The following is a 24,032-nucleotide window of genomic DNA, read 5'->3' as shown; positions in this document are numbered from 1 at the left end:
CCTCTATCAGGAAATGAGTGGCGAGTTGCGTCATTCGTTTGTGTGAGAGCGTGTATGTCCTGTGTTCTTCCTGGAATTCACTACATTCTTGAAGAACAACCAAAACCCTTGCAACAAAAGAAATGAAAAGCAAAGCCTCTGAGGTGAAGATTAATCATAAATATGATGAAGCTGGTTTGTTTTAGATTCTGCTGTAACAATAAAACATGTTAAGGATTATTATTCATCCATTTCAGTTTTAACTTGGACATACGCTGATACTCTACTGCAAACTTCAGATACAGACCAATCCATCACATGAACCATTTTGTCGCTGGTCTTCCGAAACCTCGGGTGTCCAAATTCGCTGTTTTTGTCAAGATTTCAAGGACAGCAGCGATTTATTAGAAATATTTTACATTGAATTTTATCCACAAGCAAAACATGCATTCAAAATATTTCAGTTGCATTATCACGCAAGGCCAGAAACTTTCACGAGATGTGCAAAGATACCAGAACAACACTGTGTACACAGGGCAAATCCCTTAGCGGTTAGCCAACCACAAAAGAGGTCATTTCCATATTGATTTCTTAAAAGTACAATTGCAAACATCCTGTTTTATTCCAACTCAAAGGTTCAGACTGAGGGTAGACATGATAGAAATATGACCGTGTGGGTGAAGGAGAACTTGAATTACAGTATAAGTGGACTTCAGGGAGAACTGAAATTATATAAAAGTTGTTCTGTAAACTGGACAGCAAACATGGACAAAGAGTTCAGATGCACGGGATGGAGAAAAGGAAAAGTGGAGCAAATGGAGAGGAGAACATAAAGAAAGTAGAAGACAGAAGAAGAAAAATATAGAAGGCAGATATGTAGATGCAAGAAATGCGGGTGCGTGCAAACGAGGACGGAAAAATGAGACGGTAGCAGAGAAGAGAGTGAAGTAAAGTAGTCCATGTCATGCTGAAAGTATTTGGCACCGGCCTCTCCGCTGACATTTCTTCGTTTCTTCAGCTTGTTTTTCCGAATTGACAATGCATATAATTTGAGGTCTGTGAGAACAGAGAAACTATAGCCGAAATCACAGCGGGCCTTATGTAGGACAAATCCCAGTCGTTTCTCCGCAAAGCGGTGTGTGTGTACATCGAGGGTTTAGGGTGGAGACTGAAAGGTCAACTTTTCGACCTTTGCGAATCGCTGTAGTGTGTTCGTGCCTCTGAGTGTGCCTGTTGAAGTAGGCGACTGGCGCCAGATGTGATGACCACAGGAGCCTGAACTAAAAATAGAGGCATGCTCTAATCAGAAAGACATACAGTACAAGTTGTGTGTGTGTTGAAAATAACAGAGCGGCGAGATGGTCCCTCGAGAGCTTACTTCATCCTAACGGCAACAGTGGCCTCTTTTTCCCAATAAAAACATCGATCCCCATGCTGTCCTGAGACGATAATGGACAAGGGTTACACAGACACAAGAAGTCTGCAGGATTACCTTCCAGATGTTAGCTTTCTAAACTGATTTGAGATCAGGTTATGGCATCTTTAAATTTGACACAACTCAATCAACTATCACGCTTTGGTCTCTTTGTTGTATAATTTTTGACTTGCATCAGAGCCATGGTGTAGCACATGAAGTCTTTTGTTGACGAAGAGATTTAGCAATTTGAGGCGATTTAACATTATGCAATTGAGCTGTGACGCATTGATGTACTGTAGTTGGATGATGCTGTGACGTCACCAAACAGTGCCAACAGCACAGCGACCTCAAGCTAACTGATGTCAATGTGAACTTGAGCTTTGATGCTAAAACAAGCAACCCAGTTTCCAATTCGGCGACGAATTGCCATTCCTCATCACTTTTCCCGAAACAGTTTCCAATCTTCCTCTCTCTTTGGCTGTCAAACAGTGGAAAACGTATATTTCTGCCTAAAACGCTTTTGACAACTTTTAAAAGGACTTTGACATTTAAATCAGGGCTTACATGAGTTAAAGTCAAGCATATATAATAGGAAACGTTTTTCCGAAGAACGCCGTCAGACTTTTCCTGCATTGGTTTCAATCATGAATGCTCTCCTGTCCTTCACCTCAACCGGTGGTAAAACTGGAGCATTGGCTGACCGTGGCGTGTCTAGAATCTGAGAGAAAACGTCATGGTGGGGCAGGCTTACAGTGAAAGGATATATTGATATTGTTTTAGAGCGAATACGTCACCACCTGTTCATTACCTCATTTTGGCGAACACACACAAACACTTCAGCTAGAAACACCCAGTTGCATAATAGGAGCCGGGGAGCGAGACAAAGCTGAATTCAGCTAAATACAAAGCCCTTGCTCTGCTCTTTGCCAAGCTAAAACTTTCATCTTATAATCGAGTATAATTCGCTATTTTCGGTCTCTCCTTTGTTGCGTTAACTATAGACAGTGAGCTGGGAAATTAGATCATTCTGTTCGGGTGTAATGAGACTGCATTTTGCAGCAGATAATTTAGTGCATCTGGAACCAGAAGCCAGATGGGTCAGAAATGGGTGTAAAGTGTATGTTGGAGTGATGTGAATGAATGCTTATTCTAGTCTTTGCCATGAAAAGCATCCAACCACAGTTCTTTGTGTTTTTGGAAATAATTCCAACAATACATGTAAAGGATGGCACAAAGGACAGTCCAATCAGAAAAGATCAGAAATGGTCATGGAATGAACTGTGAGCGGTCCGTGGTCATGTCATCTGAGGCTGAGACTAACATATAGGTGACCCAGTAGACTTCATGTCCTGCTATGCCGAGAAAAACAAGGCAGATGGCAACAGCTTGGCAGAGATTAAAAACATCTGTAGGACACACACACACACACACACACATTCCACATCGCTGTGGGTAGAGCATGAAAGCTTCAGGCTGTTCTGTGTGAGTGTGTGTGTGCACCGTTCCAATGGGAAGGACAGCGTGGACGAGATGCCTGTGAACCAAGATGGAAGATCAAATTCAACAACAGCACACAAAATATTTCAGTGCAAGTTTCTGTAATCACCAGACATAAACAGGAAACAGCATGCCAACTTGCCAGGCAGCGGGGAGAAATTTAATGTCAGTCAACACGGAAGACACTCATGCTCCCAATTCGCCTTATACTGGGCCCTAAATGTATGTACTGTTTTTGTTGTGGAAAAGTATACACATTGTAGTGCATAGCAAAGGGATGTGCAAGTACTGGGACATGCCAATCCGTAGTCACAGAAAACTAAATATATACCTAAGAGTATAAACTCCTTACATTTCAGCTTCTCTTCATTCGTTATTTCTTATGCAATGTATACTATATAAGGGTGTACTCTCACTTGTCCCGGTTGCTCTCAACTGTGCCCGAGCGCGATTATGTTTGACAAACCTGGAGTAGTTCTGGCTGCAATGACACACGCCTACATGTGTAAGTGCGCTGTTTATCAGTTTTTTACGGTGACAGCTTAATCTCAGGGAGGAATTAAAAAAGTCGCATACGTCATGCTTTCAGTTCTGCGCTCCGGCGCGATTTGCGCTCACACTACATGTGTACCACGCCCGAGCCCAACCGCACCGTGCTCTGGCCCACCTCTTCCAAGCGAGCCAGGGACCACTAAACGAACCATGCCCGGGCGCGATACGGAGCTATCACACTAGTCAAATAAACCGGGCTTTGGGGGTCAAACGTACTCGGGCACAGTTCAGGGCCTAATTCAATTCAATAATTTACTAAAACATCACTTATTTAATTTATTGATCAAGTGTAGCGTCACTAAACTCCTCCCACTTGCAATGAATTATAATATCTGTAGGGTATATGATTAGGGTGATTTCCGCCATTGGAGTCGTTGCGGATCTATTACAGTTAAAATAGTAGAGCATCCAAGTACTAAAATTTGGCACATTGTAAGTTTGAATACTAATTTTGTTAGTGTGCAAAATAGAATATGGGGTCAATATTACTAAGACAAACATGAAAATCAAATGAAAAATGAAAATGAAAATCAAATTTGTTTGTGTTTTTGGTACCTACAAGGGCTCTCTTGATATCTGCTTTTCACTACACGGTTACTGTGGCCATTTGCGATATCGATACTATCACAAGATCTATTGAAAGGCTTTTTGAAAAGATAAAAATGATGCTACCAGTCAAATTTATATTTAATTTAATTTTGTTTCGTCTTTTATTTGGTCAATCACTCTGAATACGATTTTTGGATGCGAGAGAGTGAGTTATAGAGAATATTTATGATATTATGGTATGTGTAGAATTAACACAATATTGATAATCGTGATTTTTATATATCACATTTATTGACAAAAATGGTGCATTGTAACACTCCTGATACCTATGTATCTTTTTAAGTGACAGCCTACTGCACAAGCCAAACAGGCCTACTCACCCAATTCCCACAACAGTTCTCTAAAAAAGTTCCTGTAAATCAGAAAAATTGGTCTTTTTATGTCATGCATTATGCAAAATGCTCAAAAAATTAACCATGGGTTAAATTCTTAGTTTTGTATAAACAGCAATCAATCAAACCCAGGCAGAATTTATTAAACTCGACAGTGACAGGAAGTGGTTATAAACTTCCTGTTCTTCTGGAGTTTATCACTTACAATCATCACTTTCTTGTTCATAAGAGCCTGTCACTACAACAAAATGCTGTTGCAAAATAGGGCATCAAGGTATGTGGGCATGTTATATTACTGTGCCCTGCATGTTTTCACATAATGATAAATAATGAAAAGCATACTCACAAACAGAGTATCTGATTCATAACCTATTTATCTGTTTACTGTCTACATCAGATGTTTTAAAAAGCAGTATCCTAACTGACTTTCATAAGTGACTCATTTAACATTCAAGTGATTTGACAAACCACTGAAAACCAGTTAAGTCTGATATTGAATTACACAGCACACACAAATATTGCATGAAACTGGTTTTCGCCAAAGCTCGAGTTTCTATTGATTTTTTTCCGTGCTGAATAAAAATAAAATTTAAGATTAGAACAGACATTTATCTCAGTTTTGTTACATGAAAACTTTCACTGAGCTCAATACAATGCATTTTGGTCTTAAGTTCTTTGCACAAAATGCATAGGATGTGTAATGAGGAGATGTCCAGAGGAGACTGCATATGTCAATGTTGGCTTTGTAGGCAGACAAATGTACTAAACATTAGGATGCACGTCTTCAGCCGTCCTAACCCAGTTTACTGATGACTCAGGGGATAATGAGGTTAAGATAACACAATAATTGGCCAAAGTGGGAGACACAAAGAATCTAGACATACATTTCATGTGAGTTCACAGCATGGGACAGCAACCAGAGTTCAAAGCAATTATTTTAGTTTACTAAAATTAAAACTTTGAAAACGTCTCTGTTCATTGAAATCAAATCAAATATTGACCTACAAATTATGGGGGAAAACTTAACTAAAGGAAAAATTGAAATGTTGCATCAAAAATAAATTGAAATAAGTTTAAAGCACTAAAATTATGATAATAAACAAAAACTGAAATAAAACTAAAATAGACATTAATTAATGTTATATAGCAACATAAAAAATAAACAAATAAATTATAAAATGACAAAAGCATATACCAAAATTGCTAAAACTTTAACTAAAATTAACAGAAAGACTAAAGATCTAAAAATAAAAGCTAATTTAAAAAATAATAATAAACCTAAAATGAAAACTATAATAACTCTGGTTCAAAGTAAAGCAAAAGTGAAGGAGCAATAAGAAAGAGGGAAAAGTTGGAAAAATGTACAATAACCATGTGCTCATGACATGACATGGGACACGTGGTTAATATGGGGTCATATTTTAATGGAAATATTGTGACATAATCCATTTTACATCTTTAAAAAAAGCTTCCATGCCTGCGAATGATTGAATGCATCCAGTAATGTTGCATCATCTTTAAAGCTGTCTTTTAATTCTGACTTTCAATGCTGCAAAAAGCCACGTGTTGTCATTTTTTGTCTTAATCTGGTTTTAACATAAATCACGACACCTTTTTCCTGGCCATATTTAGTCAAAGAATATTTTCAAAGTCAGAGGATGAAGCCGGCATGACTCCCAAAGTATATTTTATGTCCCAAACAATAATATGGCAGGAATATTTGCTCTTTATCACTTTAAGGTCTTCCAAAAAGTTGTCTGCCTCTTTTATTAATGAATAATAGTACAGACTAACTGAGGGAAAGAGGGAGGGTTGGAATCAGGACACGTTGCAGGCTGGACTCCTGCTTAAAAGAATAGTTCCCCTTCTAAGTAAAAATTCTGTCATCTTTTACGCACCATGTGGTCATTTTAAACCTGTGTGATTTTCTTTCTTCTGCAAAACAGAAAAGAAGATATTTTGAAAAAATGTTGGTAACCAAAAACCGTTGGTCCCCATTGATATGGACACAAAACCAGTCAATGGGGACCAACGGTTTTCTGTTACCAACATTTTTCAAAATATCTTCTTTTGTGTTGTGCAGAAGAAAGAAAGTCATACAAATGACAAGAGGGCGTGTAAATAATGTCAATTTTTATTTTGAAGGTGAACTATCCCTTTAAAGTCCTTTTAAAGAAGGAGTTCCGAGTGGTTGTTAACGTGTGGTTGCTAAGGTGTTGCTATTGTAGGTGGTTGTTAAGGTGTTCTAGATAAGCACCACCATCTCTAGATGCTCCTTTTACGCAAGTAGGATATTTTTGCTTGATAGATAACAGTGTTAAATTTCTATGTTGTGACAGATTTCTAATTTGGGGTTCAGAGGCTTACCAAAAACACTGTGAGTCAAAGGAGGTCTTAAGGCTTTAAAGTGAGAGACACTTGAGCAATGGCATATTTGAGATTTGCAGGATTGGTGAAATTTCTGCAAATCCTGACTGAAACCAATTTGAAGTGCTTTTCAGTGGTGACATATCTAGATCAAACGGCTTAAGAAGCGAATGGAAAAAAATAACATAAGCTCGGCACAGAAAATTGCCTACTGTGAGGGTTTCAACATACTCATCACTTTGAAAGACTAAACTTTGCTGTGACAGATGCCATTACACTAAAGTAATAATTAGCAAAGAGAATGTGCAAAGAAGATTGTGAAAATGCTGTGTATCAAATATGTCTTAGACTCAGTGTCATCATGCCAAAGAAAGAACATGCCTCTGCAACCAGCAGCTCCTTTATGAAATCATTTGATTGACAGCAGGAGATTCTTGTCGGACCAGTGCATATCAACTGTGTAAACAGTTACCATGATATCCTCAATGCTTTTCCTCATAAACTGAGATGACAAACATTTCAGCCAAATACAGTAATATATTATTCATAAAGGCTTCGGATTTGTTTGCAAAGGTAAGGAAGAACAAAGACAGAACACAGCCGAGGAGGAATTTAAACTAGAGAGAGAGAGAGAGAGAGTGTGTATTTCAGAATCTGTGATGTAAGAATCGCCATCTGCTGGTGTAAACAAGAACAGTCCCATTCCAACCCTCCTCCAACAGATTAAACCCAGACCTCATCTGGCCCCCAGAATGATTTCTGATCAGTTTTACAGCTGATGACACATGAAATATCGATGCGCTGTACCTGTGAGCAGAGACACCCGGTGGAAGGTGCCGTCCAGCTTGCTCAGGAGAATGTGGACGAAACTGTCTTTGGAGAGCTGACCGGCGTCCTTCGTGCTCTGGTCGTACACCACCACATCCTGTCGGCGGCCCATGTCCACCTGAAGTGCACAAATGGACACAAGAACATACGTTGTCAACACGTGCATCACAGCCACATGATGTCATTGACGCGCATCACTGCAGCTGGAAAAACAAGCTGCATTTTTAAAGGTCATGTGATTATTTACAGTAGCCTCACAGGCTTTTGTTTTTATAACATGCCAAGTAGATTAGCTACTAGATAAAATTTTAAAAACAAATTTTTTTATACTGTAACATACATACAATAACAAATAATAACGTAATTTCAAGCTTGTCATCTCTATCGCCATCTGTTTAAAAGGATAGTTCACCCAAAAAACAAAATTATTCAACCTCATGTCATTCCAAGCTTGAATGACTTTCTTTCTTCTTCAGAAAACAAAAGAATTTATTTTGATAACCAAACAACATTGGACCCCATTAACTTCCATTATATGGACACAAAACCACTGAGACATTTCTCAAAATATCTTCTTTTGCGTTCCACTGAAGAAAGAGTCATATACAGGTTTTGAATGACATGAGCGTGAATAAATGATGACAGAATTTTTATTTTTTTGTGAACTATTCCTTTTACAAGGATGTCAAAAAAATGCAGAACCGAGTCCCGACACAAGAGGGGGCTAACATTTCCCTGGTTAACCTATAACCATGGTTATCGCCCAACTCTGATAATGACCAAGGCCAAATCAGCCTTTCTAATATAAAAACCAAATAATTATTTCATAACACTCCATATTATACAATGCAGTGATGCTAACCGTAATTGCTAAATGCTACAAATGCATGACAGGTTTATAAAGTGCATGATCTATTTAATGACGTCATGATTTAGTTGAGAGTGCAGCTGTCAGGAGCAAAGATGCAGCTCAAAACATCCATAGCACTCCTCGAAATAGACAGGATATCTATCTAATAGATATCTATCAGCACCTACAGACGTCCGTCAGATGTATTCACAAGAATGCGTAACAATCAAATCAGACAGCAGGCATTATACGATATGTGCCTGTTTTGTGTGTGCGTGCCGGCGATGCTGCAGAAGCGAGAAGCTGTGTGCGGCTGCACGTGAGTCTGGCTGTCTCAATGTTGTCAGGCAGTTTTTAATCACATGACCATCAGCCAGAGCCCCTGCAGAATGACTCACTACAACGCTGGAGCACTACTGGTGAAAACAGAGAAAGGGGAGTGGACGTGAAACGAGGGCAGTGACCGAAGAGAAAGATGGGGAGAGATGGAGAAGCAGAAAGGAGGGAGAAAAAAGGAAAATTAAAAGCAGAAAATGAAATGATGCACAATGCGGGAGATAAATAGGAATACAGGAGTGTTATGGAAATAGATGCATAGGATAATGGGATGTATAGTAGCTAGGAATTCTGGGCCCTCTGACTGTTTTTTGTTCTGAGCCCCCTCTAAAAATGTTGCTCCCCCCAGGCGGGACGTATTTACTTGAAAATGTACATAAAACAGAGCCAAAACCTTTTTTTATTTATTTATTTTTTATTTATAGTATATTTGTAATCACATAAAAGCACTGTCAGCTGCCCCTTGAGTCTCTTCAAAAATCTACTTTTTCAATCAAAAATGTATACATCAGCATGACGTCAGCTATAGTCCTCCTTCGATATCAACACTAGTCATAAAAATAGTTTATTTTATATTCATTTTGTATTGTTAAAGTCCCTAATAAGAAAACCTGCTACAAATCGATGTAGTTATACTAAGATTACTCTTTAAATCTGTGTCTTTAAATAGAAGGCCAAATCTTTCTAAACCTGTCCATTTTTCCAAACTGTGTTCTCAGCGCTTGCCACATCAATGAACTTCGGTCAATGCTGTCTTTAACATCATCCCAGGTTCTTTGTTACAGTTAATGACCTTTGGACAACACAATACACAATTTACAAAATATGTCAAAAATATTTCAAAAAAGCACCCAGTCTATAGCACAACTATTAAAAGCGAGCTAAAACAGGTTGTATCTGAATGTAAATAAAGTGAGAAGGTGTGCGTGTGAGAAAACGAGAGTCTGCGTTTGTGTGTACACTACACACATCGCTTTCAGATTGGCAGGTTGCCTAAAAGGTGATGTCACCGAAGGTTGAACTCTGGTGGAAGATTACCGTGCATTCCCTGCCTGCCTCAACAGACTGTGAACGTTTAAATGGCCTAAAAAACCATTTTCACTTCCTACCTATCATTTACCTTGAGGGATTATGCAAGTGAAGCTTAGCTATTAGATAAGGTATTAAACCAAGGAAATTTGATTGACAGGGGATAGTGTGAAACAAAGGCTTAGCCTTCCTCCTCATCTCTTTACTCGTCTTCATAGGCCCCACCCCTTCTGAACAAGGTGTTCCACCTTAATTGGATGAAAGCTAAATCCAGACGGTGACATCATCACATGGGGATTATAGTCTCAGAAGCATGGCCTGCTGGAACATGGGTTACATACAGGACAAACACTCATGTTGCTACAATTATGCTTATGACTGTCACAGCGCCATGGGTTAATGATGTCAACCCCTTTTGATTGGTCAAATTCAAAATCATATATATTATTAGGAGCAGAATGACATCATCTTAAAAAATGAAGTCTATTAAAATGAAGTCTAGTGCACTGCATTGTGGGAAACAGTAATCCTCAGAGTATGATACTATGCTGTTCTGAATATAGCCAGAGACACTTAGAGAATCCCATCAGTACGTGCTATCGGGTTGTAATTAGGTACCCACTTATTACTAAACCAAGCTATACAGAGGTTCAGTAATAGCTAGGTGTCACCCAGAAATACAAACGTGTCAAAGAGCTAAATTTTCAAAGAGCCACAGCATGGTCTCAAAGTCACAGGCAAGATCTGTAATATATGTAGATGGTTTGAATGCCGTGACATCAGAAGGATTTAAAAATGAAACATTCAATCTCTATTCTTATCTCCTCATTGTGCCTGTGTGGTCACATATATCTTCGTGAGAAGAACATTTGACCAGTGTCATTCAATTCTCACCCAGTGCATTTGTAACAATTTAATCTGTTGAGTATGTGCGCTGTCCTTTTGCACCATCCTCAGTAGACAGATCATTACATAGTCAACAACATAGTCAAAATCAGTATAGTTGGGTAATTTCCGTGGCTTTTGGTGTGTTGTTAATGTGGTTTCAGATGGTTTGCATTGCCAAGTCCCTATTCATATACTTTTACTTTCTTTCTCATGGATGTTATATGAGGCAATCTGTAAATATTACTGGAAGGGGTGGATTTTTAAAGGGACAATTCACTCAAAAATGAGAAGTCTTTTATCATCTACTCATCCTCATGTTATTACAAGCCTTTACAGCTTTCCTACTTGTATGGGAAACTAAAGATGTTAGACAGTGACTAAGAGTAAATTACAAGCATTTTAATTTTGGGTGAACCATCCCTTTAAGGAGTTATGCATTATAACAAGATGAAACCATGACGTCAAGTTGCGAAGAATTATCTTCCTTTCTTAGGCCATTGTTGAATCAGTATGCCCTTCAGATCTGCCAATGTGGCTGTCTTCGCTCTGGGTGACCACAGAGCCATCTGTCAGAACCAGCTCAATGGAACATTCAGCAGCACAGATTACCATAAACCAAGGCCGTTCGTCACTGTGGAGGAAGTCCTGCTCTTGTACCATTGCACTCTATCTACTGCACTTAACACTGACCCATTTACAACGCAGGCCAGGCAACTGGGTGCATATGTTGCCTTCCGCTGATGTAATCTGAAATGGGCCGAACACAGAGCTGTGGGGGACCTCAGGCATTATCTCAGTGTGGATGTGTGCTGCCCGTCCATTAATGCCCTCTTTCACTTCCTTCCTTTATTCACACTCACAATGGCCCACACTGGTGGCCTTTGGTTGCAGTGCTGTCATTACTTTCAGCTCACACATTGATGCCACAACTTCTGGCAATGGCAGGTGTCCAAAGCAGTTGGGGGTTGAGGGGGGTAGGGTTTTGTCTGAATCCTGCGCTGGTCGTGTAGAAGATTTGCACGTGCTCAGCCAGCGCTCTGCCAGTGGCCGCACTAAAGATTATGATGTCATGCTTATCCAATAACAAAGGGTTTCCAGAATTCACCCCATCCCCGCTCCCCTCCCCCCTTAACACCCAGATAGCTCTAGCTTTATCCAGGACTTGCATTAATCACGAGTGTTATCCTCTTTACTGAGTGAGATAATAAAAGCCACACAGCCTCTAGGCTCAGCTGTGGAAAGAAATGGGGAAAGTAGCGAAAGAGTGATCCAGGAAAACAGTGCTACTCTGTTGTGTTCAGATGGCACTGGTTTTGACCAGCAGCCCCCACTTTTTGTGCTCTTTTGGAATCAAATAGTAAACAAAGGCCCAGAGCTGACATGTTTATGGGCCAACAAAATACTTCTCAGACACAGCTTGAGCATACCGCTTTAAAAGAACTACACAGGGTTTACATAAGCACCAAGATTGTCCTGAATAGTTAAATAAGGTTGGTCGTTAAGTGCCCTAATAGTGGCACCAAAACGTATTACAAAAATAAACATTCAGGCAGGGTTGAAAATGTCAATGTTCAGATAAACAGGTCCTACCCCACAATCTCACAAAACAGAAATAACAGAGGCCTTTTACTCACAAACCCAGTTATCTCTTAAAATGGAGGCAAACACCTGCACCTACTTCTGTCAACGTACAGCTGCGCCTAAAAAGAAGGAACTGGAAAAGCACAAAATAGACTGTTTGCATGACAGGTCGGGAACTCTATCATAAGCCCTTTTCACACAGCAATGCTGGTAAATTACTGGTAAAGTCATTCTGGTAAATTTATAGTAAATACACAAATGTGCTGTTCACACAAGCAATGGCATTCTGTTAATTTACCGGTAAGACAGCGTTCACACAGCTGTCTCAAAATACCAGTAATATGATGTCATCAAGCGGACGTTTCCTTATAGCTGCAATACAACCAGAGTTATGTTTGAAAATATGGTGGGATGTGATTTTATATCCGAACACAGCAAAATCTTATATATACATTTTGAGAGTTAATTTGACCATTTTTAACACTGGCAATTTTGCTGTGAACGAACGTGTTGTTGATGTTTGGGTCATACACTTAACCGCTCTTAACCCAACACTGCACCGTGCTGGGGACGTGAGCAGTTTGGCGAATACATGAGAAAGTGTTTGGCACTGTTTTGAACAACTTCAGTGCAGAAATGTTTGAGTGTTATGATTGGGCCAAAGCAGTCAGCGCGTCATGCATTGTACGTGCTCTTAACGGTAATCTTCATTCTTCGTTTACACATCGCCACTTACTGTAATGTTACTACTTCTATTACTGGAAAATTGGAAGTACCGATTTACCATAAAGGTCCTGTTCACACATGATCTGTTAACTGCAATTTTCTTGCAATTTACCAGTAAGTATGTGTATGTGTGAAAGGGACTATAAGAAACCCACAAAAAATTACTTCCATGAATCAGCAATCAAAGAGACAAGTGGTGTCAGTAAGGTATCGGTGTGATTGATAGCAAGGCAATGCAATTTTCGAAACGTACTGTGTACAATAACGCCTCAGATCAGTTTCCGACATTGACCTCATCAGCTATGACATGGACTTTTACGTGACATCTGTTGGTGCTTGGATTTCCCCGTAAGAGTCACTATCACAGAGTGCCTAAAAATACAAAGACTTGGCATGCCAGCCTGACGGGAAAAAATGATGTCATATTTGACGCAGATATGGAAAACTCAAGTCTCCTATTTCAGAGCCTCTGATAACCAATAAACCTACAGTGGTCTGCCAAATTTAGAGTTGTGCGAGTTGAGAAGATCAAGGATAGCTGCTAGCCAGAAGATGTCAACCATCAAGCCAGTTTGTCCTACTCAGACATTCTCTTCATCTCACTGGTTCTTGACTACTAAACCTAATTACAAAATCATTCAACATAAGAAAGTGTCAAATACTATACATGCATATGAATTTGACCTCAGCTGTTGCAAGCTGGTGCCAAAACAGGGACTCTTTAATGCGTGTTCAAGAGTAAATATTAATTCATTACACAATACTGTGAAGTGACATGGTCGTGAAATCCACACAAAACTAACAGATCTGTAAACCGAACTCTTCAAAGGTTGCCGTTGTCCACTTACTGACATCAACCTCTTTTCCGATGCCCCTGATAGTCGGACAACATTACACATACTCTGCTTAGACACACACACTCTCTCAAACACACACTTGATACCTTGACCTTTCCGTTGGGTTGCAGGAGCTCGGTAACCGACACCTTGTCTTGTTGAAGTCTCCTCTTGACGAGTTTGGAGCAGCAGACGTTGACGGCACCGTGCACATGCGAGGCGTTGTACTCCGAGAACGTCCGACTGTCGATGACCAGCAAGCGGCCGGCTCCACGCTGAAGCAGGCCAGCAAGGCGCTTGATATCCATGGCGCTGCGCCGGCTCTTCTCCCCTGCCATGGAAATATCCACCAGCCCTCTCTGGATGAGGGTTACTCACGACTCGACCAAGACAGAGGTGGTTGATCAGTGATGATCAAATCACTGAAGTGGCTCACGAACACACATGAAGGTGCACATGCTGTCTGCGGGAAGAAAAACAAAAGCGACCGTATTATAGACAACTCTTCTTGAACATAAAGGGGAAAAGCACAAAACAATTAGTGTTTTACAAACTAGTAAACCAACACTACTCGTCTACTACTAGAAAGACCTAGATACCTTAAATAAGCTAATTCCTGCTAATTCCAAATCAAAAGTAAATAATATGTCACAAATACAAATCTTTAGGCTCTAAACATTCTCTCTGCAAGTGCATGAATGTAAATGTGTTTGCTCCCAAAAACAAGTTGTTGCGTTCCAAAATCTGTCGGACTGCAATTCACACAGTACACATTCAATTCTCAGCACTGTCACAGGGGGTGCTAAAGCTCTCATTACATAAACTGTTTTTAAAATTTTTCAAATTATTGGTACAGACATCTGAATGTAGCTCCATGACCTTGAGTAAGGTTCAATGACACAAAGTCAAAATAGCCTGTATTTATTCAAGTTATCAAAGTTATACTTTATACTAAAATGTTCCTCGCACACAAGGTCAAAACGAAGGTCAAAACTGATCAGCAAACATGTCATACATATTGACGTTGCTTGTATTACAGCCAGAGAGGATGTGGCCAATACAGATTATGCAACAGACTAGAGAAATGTGCCATTTTTAGCCCTGGCTGCAAGTATAGTCTTTTCAATAATCCTGCTATTGAAGAAGCACATTTTGCCTAAATGTTCCACTTGGCAGACTGAAAATGGTTGTATGCATTCAATGTACGTGCCTTTGTTTAGTTTGTACATCTGTGTTGAAGGACAGGCATCTGTGAGGTACAGAAAGAGAGACTGTATGAAATTGGCTTCGTATTGCTCCGGCCTGAAAGGGCAGGAACTGCTTTAGAGTTCAAGTGACATTCAAAAGATTCAATCAACACGCCACACATTTATATCACGCAGAGCAAAAGGCCACAGACAGAGAATCATTACGCATGAGCAACTACTGCAACAGTACAGTAAATTGAAATATCCGTAACCTTTATACAAACATCTATCAATTATTACTGTCTGTATTACTAGTAAAAAGCGTTGGACAAATTTACCATGGTAACAGTTTTGGTCAAAATTCTGGTCACTATGACTACATGATTCATATTTTTTACTTCAGGCATTTGGATGACACTATGATTCAAAGGTGTTTCAATGTAACTGTGTGATTCATTTTGTTCATTATCATTATTATAACACAAACCAATAATTTTATGCGGTCATGCTATCAAATATGGCGACATGTCGATAACTTTAGTTCCCATTGGTTATTAATTGTGTCGTGACTAGTTTTCATATGATGTTTCTTCATGAGACATGCAATATATATTTTAACAATAAGCAATTACACAATTTGAGTTGTACTCCGTTAAAATGTCTCAAGTCAACCATATTCCTCCAGTCAACTCTACTCCGCACCAGTCATAAAAAATACATAGCTTTGGCTGGCTGGCTCCTGTTCTGTCTTACTAATGGAAGGTTAACCACACCAAAAGTGAAAGTGGAAGGAGATAAGCTTTCTCCTCCAACCGGATAGACGTGCTACTGAATGACAAATTCTGCTTGTTTAGCTTAGATAGGTGTCTCCACACCTAAGAGTCTCACATAGAGAGTTTCTGTAAAAGGATAAAAACTCTTTCCTGCTAACTGCATACAGCTTTGTGCATAGCTTAAGCGATCGACTAAGCAGAGATGACGTAACAATCGAAGACAGCGGAGGTTTTGCTGCTGAGCTATAACTGCTGGTTAAGCAGATGATCAGGATAATACGTTTTTACTACCAGTCTGTTGAGCACCAGACTGTAAGAAGGGTTATTAACATTTCGAAAATGTCAGTAGTTTCACATTTTGTATTATTTACAATTTTAGATTTATTTTCATTTGTTTATTGATTTTCATTTTATTCATTCCGTTTTTGAATTATTTGTTGTATAACTCAGTATCAAAATATCATATAGATCATTTTTTTCACTACATCAGAAATTAAAAGGCCATGAAACCACCAATTGTAGTTTTATTTCCTGTTCTGATGTATTTCCTATTAAACAGGATGTTTAGACAAGATGTATCAAAGGGCTTTAAAGGGGTCATATGGAGCAAAAAAGTGTTTTTCTGTATCTTTGGTGTGTTATAAGTTGCCCATGCATGTATTAGACACGTAAAATTTCAAAAATTAAAGTGTGGGAACAAAAGATGCATTCTATCTAAAAGCCAATGCTCACCCAGACCTGCCTGAAACGCCTCGTGTAACCACACCCCCACAAATCTACGTCAGTTCGTGGTCTGATTTGACTAAGACCACCCAAATGTATACGCAAGTAAGGTGGGCGTACCTGTCAGTACAATTGAGGAGGAACCTGATGTTCCAAATATGGTAAGAGGTGTTACATTTCCGTCACACGCTTGCAGTATTCGACCAATCACTACGCACTGTTAACTGGCCAATCATAGCACACCTCGCTTTTCAGAGCGATGAGCTTTGTAAAGAATCTGCACGTTTCAGAGGCGGGGCAAAGAGGAGATGAATGTAATTTGCTGCTTGCTTATGCCAAACAGCAGTGGGTGGTACAGGGGGCAGGACATTCCCATTGCAGAAATTATTTTACTGGACAAAATGACTGCTTGCACTATGACTCCGTATTTCCAGAATAAAACGATAGTAAACGTAACATGCATACATCTAATATACTGAATATACTGTATATATAAAGAGTTCATTTGCAAAAACCGATAACTCCTTTTTTTATTTTAAAATCATGCTTTTTTATTATGTTATCATGTTTTTAGTGTTTTATTGTGTTAGTTAGCCGTATTTTTTCAGTTGTGACTAAATTTAAAAACCCAAGTGCAATTTGATTAATATTAATTGGAATGCACAATAAAAAAAACATGATTTTTAAAAGAATTTAAAAACTGAGTTATCTGTTTTAGCAAATGAACTTCTCATACATAAAAGTGAGTTTTATTGAAGATTGGCGAAAAAAGCACTTCATTTTGAATGTTTGAAAATGTATTACAATTGATTAGTTTACTGTAGGTTATTTTATTAAGTATTGTTATTTTATTCCACTTAACAGAAATGCTATTTCATTTTCGTCGCAGTCCCAGTTTTATTATAACTTATTTAATTTATGATTTACAATAATAACCATTTATTACCATTTAGCACCTTGGCTGCTTTAAACTTTCAGACTTTCATACTGATTCTCATGCTTCCTTTCTGCTGCTGCATTAAGGGAGGGTGATGCTGCAACGTTTAGATATCTGCAGCGCCATGCAGAAGTCAGCAGGGAGAGATTGATGCATACACGCACTGCACACACGTATGTACTGTATATAAATACTCTGAGATTTTACATTTGGAATTTTGCTGTGTTGGAAATAAAGTGTCACATAAATGGATCCAAAAATAAACATTCAAGCAGAACGTCTGAGAACGTCAACATACATAAACATGCAATCTATATTTTATCTACAGTATATAACTTCACTTTCTGCAAGTTTGAAGTCAAATAATCATCCATCAGTTTCCGGACGAAAGGCTCATTTTCAAGTCCACGTAAACAAACCTAGTGCAGCTACAAGCTGCTGCATGCTGTGCAGTGACCGGAGGACCAGCCTCACGCAATCAGCATCCCAATATGGATGCCTTTGTTTTGATCAGTTTCCAGTCGCCGTACGTAACCATAACCCGCATCTCAGCCAAACACATGCAGAATACCAGACGCTCAATAAATCACCAGACCTGAATTGCACAAAACCTGCTTACCACCCTTACATGACTCTGATCTCTTTGTGGGAAGGAACACCTTCAAGAAAAGAAAACCCTCTCCTGCGCTTGGCTGATCGATCAGTCGACAACAGCCCCCCGTGGCCTGCAGGATGAGATGAAGAACTCGGCAGCCGAGTGAAGGCACGTCAGAGCATAACAAGGGCTGACGCTGCATGTGTCTAATGGCGTTCCTTCTGCCTGACAACTCGGGCTGTGAGTTGCGGCGTGGGGAGGGGGATGCACAAGGCTGTGCTTTGCAGCTTGACACCATGCATGTGGAAAGGGGAAGGTGCGTATCCCCTCTCGACCGCCAACTGAGATCTACCACGCGCTATTATTTAGTATTCAGCCACCTGCCTGACGTGCTCACATGCATTGCGGTTTCCAAGGCAACAAGGTGTGGCACACTTTGTTATGTTAGTTGCAAGCCGTGCATTCAATGTTGATCAACATGCATGCTTATGCACGTTTGCCTTGATATTTTCTTGATTTTCCTCGAAACAGACAAAACCAGCAGTGCAAAATGCTGATGTGAAGTTGGGCTGAGATGACGCAGTTGCCATGGCAACAGACTCTTAAAAAGGAAAACGAAGATAAAGGTGACTGGGCATGCGGAGTTGCAGAGGCTATTCCTCTCGTCCCAGAGCTGGAAACATTACAAACGGATGATCTATTGATTTCTTGGGATTTGACACTGCTTCCGAAAGTAGCATGCCGAGAAATGAAGCTCGAAATGTGCTTGAAAAGGTCAGGAATTTTTGTTGTTGAAAGCTAAACAAAAGCAAAACAAACAGAGGCCTGTACAACGTTTGACAAACACCTTGAAACGCACGTCTGCGTTTAAAGTGACAGTGATCGCTTTAACACACTGCACCTGCGAACAAATTTTACTGTATGGGGGAAAACGGAAACCAAATTATATCCTAATCCGGGTTGTACATTAACTACACGGGTGACATCACTTATTTGGTGCAATACACGTGTTTATACAGACCATTGTTCCCTGCATCTATTTGTTAATCATTACTGTAATGATACCATCTGTTGTGATAAGTTAGGTTTACTTAACATGAGTCAATCTGTCTCTTACATTATGGCGCAAGACAATTCTGTCATGATTTATTCATACTCATGTGGTTCAAAATCTGTATATGGCTTTTACTTTTGCAGAACAAATAAGAAGATATTTTGAGAAATGTCCCAGTGGTTTTGTGTCCATATAATGTAAGTCAATGGGGGTCAATGTGGTTTGATTACTAACATTCTTCAAAATATTTTCTGTGTTCTGCAGATGAAAGAAAGTCATACAGGTTTGAAATGACATGATGGTGAATAAATCTTTTAAGTGAACTCTCCCTTTAACAAAAGAAAATATATTGATATCATCAATCAACACACCAGTATCTTTCATCAAAGAATGTTAAGAAAAGGAATCTTCTTCACAAGTGTCTCTTTTGAGGTGATCTATGTACCGTTATGAGAAAATCTCACTAGTATCATCAACGTGTTCTCCATTCCTGTACATCGACTGCATAGGCTTGGTAACTACAAGCAAAAGACAGTTCTCTAGGGGCCTAAATCCTGACAGCCTGAGATTAACGCTCGGGACAGGGTCAGGGTAATGTATACTACCTCTCTGAAATGCCACATTAATCTTCAGGCCTGTCTTTATAGTGATGATGCAGTACGGCACTGTGTACTCATATTTACAACTACTGCATGGAACATATTAGGAAATCTTGGGAAAGTACAAGCAGTAAGTACACAGAATTACGTAATTGGACAAAACTATCTATAGGACAGATCTGTCTGTCTGTTAAGGATGATGTGTTCCCCTCTGGTTTACAAAATATAAGCCCTTCACTAATAACCAATAACTAATAAAATCAGTTTTTTGGTTATTAGTTGTTCGAATTTCTATCAACCACGAGAGAGCCTTTTTTTGATCTCAGGACAGTGAACGCTTATTCTAAACTGTTTTTCTTAGGTCTACAATTCGTTCTGCAATACGTCTTCTGTAAAGCTGCTTTGCAACAATGCAAAATTGTGAAAGGCGCTTGAGAAATAATTAGAAACAAATGATTCTGAATTAACAGAAACGTATAATTAAGATTATAAAAGCCACTATACAATTATAAATAAATGTACTTATATACGCTATTGTTGTTGTTACCTAAATACCCTTGTTTGATATCAGTGTTAACTATAGCTCGAATAAATGAACAAAAAAATCAGGTAAATAAATCTTAAAAATATTTTGCTTCCTCATTCTTACTATCCTATGAGGGAAATATGTGTGATATTTATAAATATGATGCAGAGGCATGCGGTAATCGCCAGACAAAGCAAACTGCCTGCATGCTGCCATGTAAACATTTCGATTACAACCCACAAGACAAGAGAAACGTTTCATATTGTGCCATTTTCTCCTTTCATTTGTATGATATCAGATGCATAGTATAATGACGACCATGCAAAAAAATGACGATTAATAAGTGCAATAAAATGAAATCCAAGTCCTCTTTAAATGTCATTGAGATGCACATGAGCGGGCGACTAGTGGTCGTCACGCGCCAGTACGTCCATCCCCAAACTATCGTCGCTATTTCACTATCATCAAATAAACCGACACGCACGCGGCTAAATCTAAGGTCTCAAATATCGATACGCCCCTTTCATACCCCGCACTCACCTCTGTTTGCCCCGATCCCGAGTGTTTCAGCTGGTCTCCATGTAGGGCACTTTGCTCCGATGCGAAGCCATTCGCCAATAGACGTCACTGCTAGTATAGACTAATGAATGTGGATGAGCGTGTCCTACTGACATATGCGAACAAAATCATCGGAAACCGCGTAAACCGCATCCGGGCCAGCGATGTATATCGTGCCCGCATATACAGATAAGCAAATGTAGATATTAGGCAGTCGGGAAAACAGAAGGTGCACTTTGGCACCATAAATGAACTAACGATGAGGTCATGGTTCAGGAGGGAAAAAAATGCAACTGACGTCACCGCCAGCCAATGGCAGACCGTGGCCCAGGGGGCTCGCTGACGTCAGCGCGCTGATCCGCAGATTAAAGGGACACGGAGGCTTTAAAGAGAGCTGCCTGTTAGGGTTAGTTCGCACTTTCGAGGTCACTCGTTGGACGCTGGTTAAACCACAATTGTTGAGCGTGAGGTGAATATTTAGTACTACTTTCTATAGTTGAATGAAAAACAGTTGTAGAGGAACAAAATGTTCTTGTAGGTTAGTTGAAAGAGCATTGCGTTAACAATGCAAAGATCAAGTGTTTGACTCCCAGGAGACATGCATACATACATGCATACAAGTAAGTCCGTTTGAATAAAAGCATCTGCCAAATACATAAGTGTAATTATTAATAAGCAAATAAATAATATAAATATTGGAATGGTTCATTTTATTAGTTCTGAAGAGTTAACATTTGCTTAATAATCGGGATTCAATATTAAGCTGCTTGCACTGTTACAATGTTAATTACAATTTACAGAAAGTACAATATTTATGATATATTGACAGTCTTTAAGTTCGTGCCAAATAGCGCCCTCTTTTGGTATAGAAAGACTACTGCAGTGGTAATGTTTGCACAGTAAAATGTTGACATCTAGTGGTGAATAATTCAATTACACTGTATGCAGTACATACGAAGTACATTTTCCCCAGCCCCAGATGTTGTAAATAAAACATCACTGTCTATAGTTAACAGATGATTGGCAAATGCGAGTTTTATCACATCTAAATGGGTTAAACATTCAAAACTATATGTAGATAAATATATCCGTCTGTCATTATAGTACTGATCAAGATGCATCTGCAAATGCACTAAACTGCCCGAATTTTCCCGCAAGTTCTCAGATAGCAGTATTTAGGGAGAGAAAACTAAGTAAATATTCTCAGTTAAACCAAGTTAATGATCTAAAGAAAGCCCAATATTCAAAGGCCTTCAGGTGGCGTGACATAACTTTTCATTGCCGGGTTTCTACCGTGCAATGTTCGTTTTCAATGAGGAAGTCTACACACAAAGGTCCCGGCAAGGTCAATAACTTTCTCTTGAAAGAAGTTATGCTTTACCGTACAGAATCCATTCTTGTGGTTAATAGATTGTTCAGGACTGATAGGATCAAAACCTTTAACATCACAGCAGCTATAAGGTGAGAGACCCGCTGGAGAAGATAACGCTCGTGCAAGAGAAGTGAGAAAGAGGACGAATCGCAGTAAATTGAGTAATGATATGATCTGTATGTTTGTCCCCCAGGTTTCTTTGTTTATAAAGCCCACTCATCGGAGAGAGGAACTGGTTTTTAATTGAAACTGGATAATGACATCCCTGAGTGAACCACCCACACCCAGGAGACATGGGACAGTGACCCACAGGCATCTCTCCATGGCCCTTTACATAGATATATCTGAAGAGATATCTGACTATCATAGTAGTAAACAAAACCTCAGAAAAAAAAGTTTCAGAACTTCTAAATATTTATGTAGGCTACTAAAATGGTCATTCCTAGGGGTATTGTGCAAGTATTATTAGTACTATTTTTGTCCAAGACTAAGTAAACATGTGTGACGTTACAATGGCGTACAGTAACAGTAATGTGACTCATGGTCTTACAGCATAAAATGTGTTAACACCATCTCTCTCTCTTTCTTATACATCTATTTTTTAATTATTAACCAAATCAAGCAAAGTAAATACAATTGTTTGTCAAATCAGTAAACAATAGTTTCATAATGACACATTTGCGGATAAATTTAGTTTAAATAGCTTGTGACATTTTTTAATCCTGTACACCCATTGTTTTCTACCATTTTTGTCCCAACAATCTGGAGTCAAACATCACACTTTTTTTCAGAAATCCTACTGCCGGAAATTCAATATAGTCATATTTCATTTTGCAGAATGAACATCAACTCTATTTATCAGACACAGATAGACCCTTTGTGTGGGAATTATGGAAATCTTCATCAGAATGGGTCACTTTGACCAATGCTGGGAACGAAGGAAGTTTCCTGTGCAAATAAACTCCGTGGAACAGGAAGTTCAGCCTCTAAAATGGACTGGTTGATGTGACCAGCTATATTGAAATGATATGTTTTAAAATATTTGTTAATAGAAGCTAATTCTAAATAAAGAAGGCTAAATAAAAAAATGTCAGTATGTGAACTTAGTAGTCAGTTGAAGTGTACATTTAAAAATCTGATGGGCATCTCAATCCTGACTCTGGTTTGACTGAGGGCCATGTCGAAGTGGTTCTGTGGTCAGAATAGCAAAAACCTCTGGCATACAGGACCCCTGTCTCCCACCAACAGGCTATCAAACAGTCATAGAACAAAGAAGGAAAGATTGTATTGAAGTTTGAAATCTATTTTTGGTCGCATATTTAATTCATTTAAAGGGTTTTGTACAGTTCCCCATTAATACCTTCCTCAAAGCACTGACACAACACAGATGCATTAGGGAATAATAAAGGCATTACAGCATTAAAAACAATTTATACATTTTAAAATGTAGGCCTACTGTATGCTACATTATTTAGGTGAATTCTAAGTGTAACTTGATTTGAGGAAAAAAAGGATTAAAATAGCAGTTTTAAAAGATATGTGTGGTCAATGTATGGTTTTGTACATGTCTTACTGTAGATGTTTAATTGAAGGTTTCTTTAGTGGACAAAGGAGATAAATGTCCTAATACATGAAACTGAAAGTGTTCCTAGATGTTCTGCATCACAGACAAGAATGTAAAAAATGCAATGCAAAGAAATACTTTCATGGTACCTAAAACCCAGGCTTGGCGCAAACTAATCCTGAACTTACCTGGCTAGCCACCTAAACTGGCTTCATGTTACAAGCACCTGCTTGATGATCATCAGAAACGTTCTGTTTTATACACTTTTTATACACATTACAATGATGTAATGGGAATAATATTTAAATATACCTGTA

General features: G+C 39.0%; 1 protein-coding gene across 5 annotated transcripts in view; it reads right to left on the bottom strand.

The window, feature by feature from the left end:
- dusp8a (dual specificity phosphatase 8a) overlaps positions 1-21,043 on the bottom strand; it is a 34,489-nt gene extending 13,446 nt beyond the window's left edge. The window contains exons 1-4 of one of the 5 annotated variants that reach the window (XM_057329442.1): positions 18,067-18,217; positions 15,034-15,076; positions 13,935-14,286; positions 7,561-7,699 (exon numbers count right to left, since the gene is read on the bottom strand). In XM_057329442.1, the coding sequence (XP_057185425.1) occupies positions 7,561-7,699; positions 13,935-14,165 (370 nt within the window). In that variant the 5' untranslated portion in view covers positions 14,166-14,286; positions 15,034-15,076; positions 18,067-18,217. Of the gene's footprint in view, positions 1-7,560; positions 7,700-13,934; positions 14,291-15,033; positions 15,077-18,066; positions 18,218-20,761 lie in introns of those variants that run through there. The other 4 variants (XM_057329440.1, XM_057329446.1, XM_057329445.1 and 1 more) reach the window with 4 other exon arrangements.
- Between the last annotated feature and the right edge of the window lie 2,989 nt (positions 21,044-24,032).

The sequence above is a fragment of the Triplophysa rosa genome, linkage group LG3 (assembly GCF_024868665.1).
Source record: "Triplophysa rosa linkage group LG3, Trosa_1v2, whole genome shotgun sequence".
NCBI classification, from domain to species: Eukaryota; Metazoa; Chordata; class Actinopteri; order Cypriniformes; family Nemacheilidae; genus Triplophysa; species Triplophysa rosa.
Note: the sequence above shows the minus strand (reverse complement) of the source record. Positions and strands in the feature narration are given on the sequence as shown.